Source organism: Zosterops lateralis (genome assembly GCF_965231275.1).
Source record: "Zosterops lateralis genome assembly, chromosome: 24".
In the NCBI taxonomy this organism is placed as follows: Eukaryota; Metazoa; Chordata; class Aves; order Passeriformes; family Zosteropidae; genus Zosterops; species Zosterops lateralis.
Window position 1 is genome coordinate 4,253,490 of NC_139784.1, and position 6,399 is coordinate 4,259,888.

The following is a 6,399-nucleotide window of genomic DNA, read 5'->3' on the forward strand; positions in this document are numbered from 1 at the left end:
CTCTGAGGGGCTTCACTCAGGGCAAGGCTGAGCATTTGGACTCACACAGGGGCTCTGTACCGGTTCTGTGTCTGACATTCCCCTTTCCCCACATCATTGCTGCAATCAGAGAGGACAAACCACAGCATTGCCTGGGCAAAGGTGAGGAAATGAACATGGGGACGAAGCACATTCCTGGGAGCGACATGTCCCGGCCGCCCCCGCACTTTTCCATCTGCACCTGGGGAGGATGAGTGGGCGTCCCCTGGCCCCGTGCCCGGTGCTCACACGACACGAACACGCTGACTCCAAGGGACAGAAATGCCCAGAGCCAGCACAGCAGAGACTCCGATCCTCCAGCTCTCCAAGTTGCACGGACTTGTCTCCATTCACCAGTGGCAAATGGGAAGATAGGGAACCACTTCTGCATAGCAGCCAACTCCTGATATTCCAAAGATACATCCCACTCCTGTACTGTCTCCAGCTTTCGGCAGATGGAGGGGAGGGAGTTGTGCCCTTTGAGCTCCTCAGCAATGTACCTTTGTTCTTCCTTCCATACCCTCTCTCCCCTCCTTTGGCAAATGATCTAAGGAAGAATTTGGCTGTTGGGAAGGGGCTGTTGGGGCCTGCCTGTGGAGACAGCTCAACAATCCACCGTGTGCACACATGAGCAATCCCTTCCCCTCCACACCCTGCATGATGAGCCAGAGACACTCAGATTGGTGGGTCCTGCCCGTGCTGTGGGTCAGCACAAAGAGGTGACAGCATGGCCTGACTACCAACCAACCAACCACACCACTGAGCTCAGTTCTGGAGCCTTTTTGCTTGCCGGAGACAATCTCTGTCTCTCCTGAAGTTCTGTTCATGCGGGAGCTGTAAATTCCAAACTCAGTGAAGTTGTCCTGCCTGGTCACAACTGACAAAATTGTCCATCACAGAAGAGATCACTGGCATTAGCTGCTGAGCTGTGCTCCTGTCAGCTCTGTGCTCGTTCACAAAGAACACAAACCATCCTATTACCTTTCCACAGTCCCCCACTCTTGGGTGGTCTCTTAAGTGAAGACTCCAGTGAGCCCTGGAGCACAAATTCCCTTTTCATTGCTTTTTCACTACTGATCATCCCTCTCCCTGCGGATAAAGGAGCGGACTTGTATTTCCAGGATTGGGAGCCAAGTGCCTTCCAGCACCATTGTACTCACGGGGCTTTGGAGGTGCATTTAGGGCCTCACAATACGGCTGCTGTCTCTGCAGGTGTGTGAGTGCAGCCCAGGCAGGGACAGGAAACTGTAGCTGGGACAAAAAGCCTCAGTAAAAGAGATGCTGAGCTACTCCCTCAAATGCTGCCTGTACCGTTCTGTTTCAAAGCTCACAGTGCAGAGGGAATTAAATCATAGCCCTGAGCAAGGAGCGTCCTTCTTTTAATCACACCCGACAATTTACTTGGAAACGGAAGAAGCATAAAGACACTCTTTGTAAGAGAAAAAGCTTCTAGTGGAATATGACAAAAAGCATGGATAGAACAAAGGCAAAAATGACGATTCTGGAACTTGGCTCAGGTTTGATGAGTGATGAAAATCGTCGGGAATGCAAAAAAAAAAAAAAAAAAAAAAAAAAAAAAAAAAAAAAAAAAAAAAAAAAAAAAAAAAAAGTGGCAACGCCTCCTGGCCGGGCTATAAAGGGCCCCGAGGCAGGGGAGAGAACACTCGCTGTTGCTGCTGTTGCTGCACTGCCCGAGCCGCCTCTCTCTCCACCTCCAGCCTCCAGCATGAGCACCAGTGTCAGGCAATACTCCTCCTCCACCTCCCTCAAGGGATTCGGGAGCCTGGGGGGAGGCTCCAGCAGGATCTCCTCCGTGCGGATCGGGGGAGGAGGGTACAGGGCCCCCAGCGTGCACGGCGGCTCCGGCAGCTACTCCGTCTCTTCTTCGCGCGTGGTCTCGGGGCTCGGCAGTGGCTTTGGGGGCAGCTACTGCAGCAGCGCAGGCGGGGGCTTTGGGGGCAGCTATGGGGCCGGCTTTGGGGCCGGCTTTGGAGGAGGCTTTGGAGGCGGTGACGGCATCCTGCCGGCGGGGGAGAAGGAGACCATGCAGAACCTCAACGACCGCCTGGCCAACTACCTGGACAAGGTGCGAGCCCTGGAGGAGGCCAACACCGACCTGGAGGTGAAGATCAGGGAGTGGTACAAGAAGCAGGCACCTGGTCCTGACCGTGACTACAGCCCCTACTACAGGACCATCGAGGAGCTCAGGAACAAGGTAGGATGCTGAGATTAACACAGTGACATCTGCATCAAAGTCACTTGTAAAGAGATGACCTTGTTCCTAACAGCTGGAGGGAAGAGGCTTATCAAATAGCAGGTAATTAGTTTGAAATGAAAACCAGAACTTTGGAATAACAGTCACTATGAACAGCAGATCACCAGGCACCAGAATGGGGTTTCTGTTGACTGTTCCAGTGTAGGGAGATAGACGGGGCAGGAAAGGAGTCAGACAGTAATTCAGGTTACCTGATGCTACTTGCTGCCACACTGTCACCTCCTGCCTTCATTCTTACTACTTGTGCCCCATAGTTGCTCCCTGTTTGGCTCCTGATGGAGCTCTCAGCAGGCAGGGACTTGTTATCTCTTGGCCCTGTTCATTGCTGAGTGATATGCAGATGGAGATGAATAGTCATTCTCACAAATACCCTACAAATCAGATTTTTTCCCTACACTTCGAGGAGGCTAAAGGTAGAGGTTAAAATAGAAGGAAACTGTCCTGTGGGATGATTGTGTTTTGGGAGTTACAGACACAGAGCCCACTGCATGGTTGGAACACACTGGACTGTGGTAGGTGCTGAAATCAAGTGTGTGTTCTGCTCTAAAATGCAGCAGATGAAATCATGGCCAAGGTAATTTCTTTATTCATAGCAGCTCCCTGGATGATTTTAAACAGAAGTTCTTCAGCCAAAACACCAGAATCTGCCCACCCCTCCCTGCCTGCCATTACTTGCCCCCCCTCAGCCCTTATCACTCATCCCGAGTGAGCTCAGGTTCACTGAGGGAATGAGGTGTGGGTGGTTGGGCAATGACATACCTGGTCTCTGAGAGTAAATTCCTGGGAAATGGGGCAGGGTCAGCCCCTGGGGGGAACTCGCATTCCTAAAATTTTTTTGGCTTCACCCGGGGGGGGGGAAAGGGCTTGCCTTGATGCAAGAAGCTCCTCTGCAGATTTCAGCATGTCAATGTGCTCTGATGAAGCACAGAAACATCTGGAGGCAGGAGCTGTCTCTGGATTTGAGTGATGAAGTGCTGTGTCTCACAGGAACCTTCTGCTCCTGATCCAGGGGAAGGCAGATCCTTCCCTCCCTCTCCCCTCTCAACTGGGAAATGACCACATCAATATTCCTGGATTATTCCTTGGATATTCCCTGAAGCAGGAGAACTCAGAGCTCTTCATTAGCTCATGGCTACAGAAATTCCTGCTCACTAAATGGCCAATCATTTTCATAATCGCAGAGCAAATACTTGCACCTCAGGTGTAATTATGAAAGCCAAATGAGGCAGGCACAAGGCACTCCTTCCTTCCTCAACCCTTTTTTCCTTCTTAGCTGGGCTGCTCCCATTCCCAGAGCCTGGAGTGCTGCCAGGGCTCAGCATGGTGTGAGCACCTGGAGGTGCCACCTGGGCAGGGCCATGTGCCCATGGCAGTGTTCCCAGAGGAACAATGTGGGTCTCTGCTAATGGGAGATGGAAATGAGCACCCCGTCTCCCTCTTTGCAGAGCCCACATGGAAGTTCAGCCCCATGGGCAGGAGACCCAGTGCTGCTCTAGTTCTTCCCTAGATGGGATCACTCACAGTGTTTGAAACGACTTTTTAACTCTTTCACTTATCCCCCATCAGATTCTTTCTGCAACTGTTGAAAATGCCAACATCGTCCTGCAGATCGACAATGCCAGGCTGGCAGCAGATGACTTCCGAACCAAGTGAGTCCAACACCTCCGAGAGCTTTTGTGAAAAAGGTGGAAAAGCCTGGCTGTTCAAGGTGCTTTTTTTGCACCTGGGGTTGCTCCACTGAACTGGGACATTTGGGAATAGTTCATCTTTTCCTGGGCACAGCATTGATATTTCTGGACTGTGAGAGCTGTGCACACACATTGAATTAAGGATTCTTGGCAAAAATACACTGAGCTGGGGAAGGAAAGACGAGAAAAATGCTGTATCAGGTGGGTGTATGCAACTGTGTGTGTGTCCCCAGGTTTGAGTCTGAGCAGGCTCTGCGCATGAGCGTGGAGGCCGATATCAACGGCCTGCGCCGCGTGCTGGATGAGCTGACCCTGTCCAGAGCCGACCTGGAGATGCAGATTGAGAACCTGAAGGAGGAGCTGGCTTATCTGAAGAAGAACCATGAGGAGGTGAGCACAGAGTTGGGCTCATACTGGGAACTACAAACATTCCTTGTGCACCAGGGAAACAGTTATGCCAAACACACAGGAGTCTCTGCAGTTAGGGCTGTCAGGAGACACTCTAGCAGGAAAGGAGAGAGAAATAATCCCTTCAGGCAGGACCTCCAGGAGGTCTATGGAGTTCCTCTGCTGGGTGCAAATAAGAAATTCTCATGATGGGAAGATGCCATGTCACTCTGACATGTGTTGTGTCTCTTTTTTTGTGTCAGGAAATGAATGCCCTGCGCGGGCAGGTGGGTGGAGAGATCAGCGTGGAGATGGACGCTGCTCCTGGCATCGACCTCACCAAGATCCTGGCAGAGATGCGGGAGCAGTATGAGAGCCTGGCGGAGAAGAACCGCAGGGACGCCGAGCAGTGGTTCTTCACCAAGGTGAGGAGCTGGCAGCGAACAGGGGGTGCAGGGCTGGGGCTGTGGCTGCTGCCAGGGCTCTGAGGGCACGGCTTTGGGTCTGTGCAGACAGAAGAGCTGAACCGGGAGGTGGCCATCAACACGGAGCAGCTGCAGAGCGGCAAGACGGAGATCACGGAGCTGCGGCGCACGATCCAGAGCCTGGAGATCGACCTGCAGTCACAGCTGAGCACGGTACGAGGGCTGGGCTGCTGGTGGGGCGGGGGATGCAGGGCACCCCAGGCACCCCCCTGAGCCCAGCCCCGTGCCTGTCCCACAGAAAGCAGCACTGGAGGGCACCCTGGCCGACACCGAGGCGCGCTACAGCACCCAGCTGGGCCAGCTGCAGATGCTGATCACTGGTGTGGAGGAGCAGCTGGCCGAGCTGCGCTGCGACATGGAGCGCCAGAACCACGAGTACAGGGTCCTGCTGGACGTCAAGTGCCGCCTGGAGCAGGAGATCGCCACGTACCGCCGGCTCCTGGAGGGCGAGGATGCCCAGTGAGTGAGGGGCTTTGCTGGGAGGGCGGGTGGGAGGAGATGGGTTGATAGACATGAAATGCCTTGGGCTTCAGGCCAGTCGTAGCTTTCAAGGCTGGTTTCTCTGTTCACACCAGCTGTGGATGCCCAGTGCTCTGTCCCTGGAGTCTGGCTGTAGTGGGATGCTGCACTGGGTCTCTTTCCCTGCTAGAAAGGGCCGTGGCTCCTCCATCCCTCAGGAAAGGCCAAGTGGAGCAGCACTTTTATCTCCATGAGCCTTCTCTGTTTTCCTCCTGCCTGAGCACAGAGCCTGTGTAGCAGCGACAACCAATGTTTGTGCCTAACATTTCTTTGGTTTTTTGCTTCTCTTGTAGCATTTCCTCCCAGTACTCCTCCGCCATGTCCTCACACTCTGGCAGAGATGGTAAGAACCCACCTTTCCCCTCAACCTGGGTCTTTCCCCTTCCCAGTCAAAGCAGGGTTGTTTAAAGCAGCATTTTCCACTCCCTTGTGGAATTTCCCCCAAGTCTTGAAGAATGTGCAATATCTGATAATGTTTTAAGAAATTTCTGTCCCTGCCGTGAATAATTTTCCCCCTTTCCTTTGCAGTCACAACGACATCCCGCCAGGTGCGCACCATCGTTGAGGAGGTGCAGGACGGGAAGGTGGTCTCCTCCCGGGAGCAGGTTGCACTCACCACTCGCTAGGACAGCCACTGGCTGCTCAGGAGAGCAGCAAACTGAGCCAAGAAGTGCCTGAGGCCAAGCGTGGCCAGGTTGTGTCCCAGAATGCTCCCTTCACCTGCTCTCCCGCCCGTGTTGCCTTCATTCCATGCAGGTGATCCTGGACACACTTAATAAAGCTTTTTCTCCTTGCTCGCAACTGCAGACTTGTCTGTCACTGACACATGATCCCTCAAAGCCTCCAGGTTCTGTGTTCATGCTAGGGAAAGTCCTAAGAAACCACAACAAGCCACTGAGAAGGGAAATGGAGGGATATGGGTTCCACCTGGAGGGACAGGGTTGGAGACAGCTTTTTCTAATGAACTCAGTGCTTGTAAATACTTGGGACTGGCTAAGACATAAACTGTGGCAGTGACACAAAATGA

General features: G+C 53.1%; 1 protein-coding gene across 1 annotated transcript; it reads left to right on the forward strand.

The window, feature by feature from the left end:
- Positions 1-1,443: 1,443 nt before the first annotated feature.
- LOC310918589 (keratin, type I cytoskeletal 14-like) lies at positions 1,444-6,108 on the forward strand. The gene is made up of 8 exons (XM_083877492.1): positions 1,444-2,233; positions 3,860-3,942; positions 4,215-4,371; positions 4,632-4,793; positions 4,881-5,006; positions 5,092-5,312; positions 5,666-5,715; positions 5,901-6,108. The coding sequence occupies exons 1-8, from the start codon at positions 1,478-1,480 to the stop codon at positions 5,996-5,998; spliced, it is 1,653 nt and encodes a 550-aa protein (XP_083733618.1). The 5' UTR covers positions 1,444-1,477; the 3' UTR covers positions 5,999-6,108.
- The last annotated feature ends 291 nt before the right edge of the window (positions 6,109-6,399 follow it).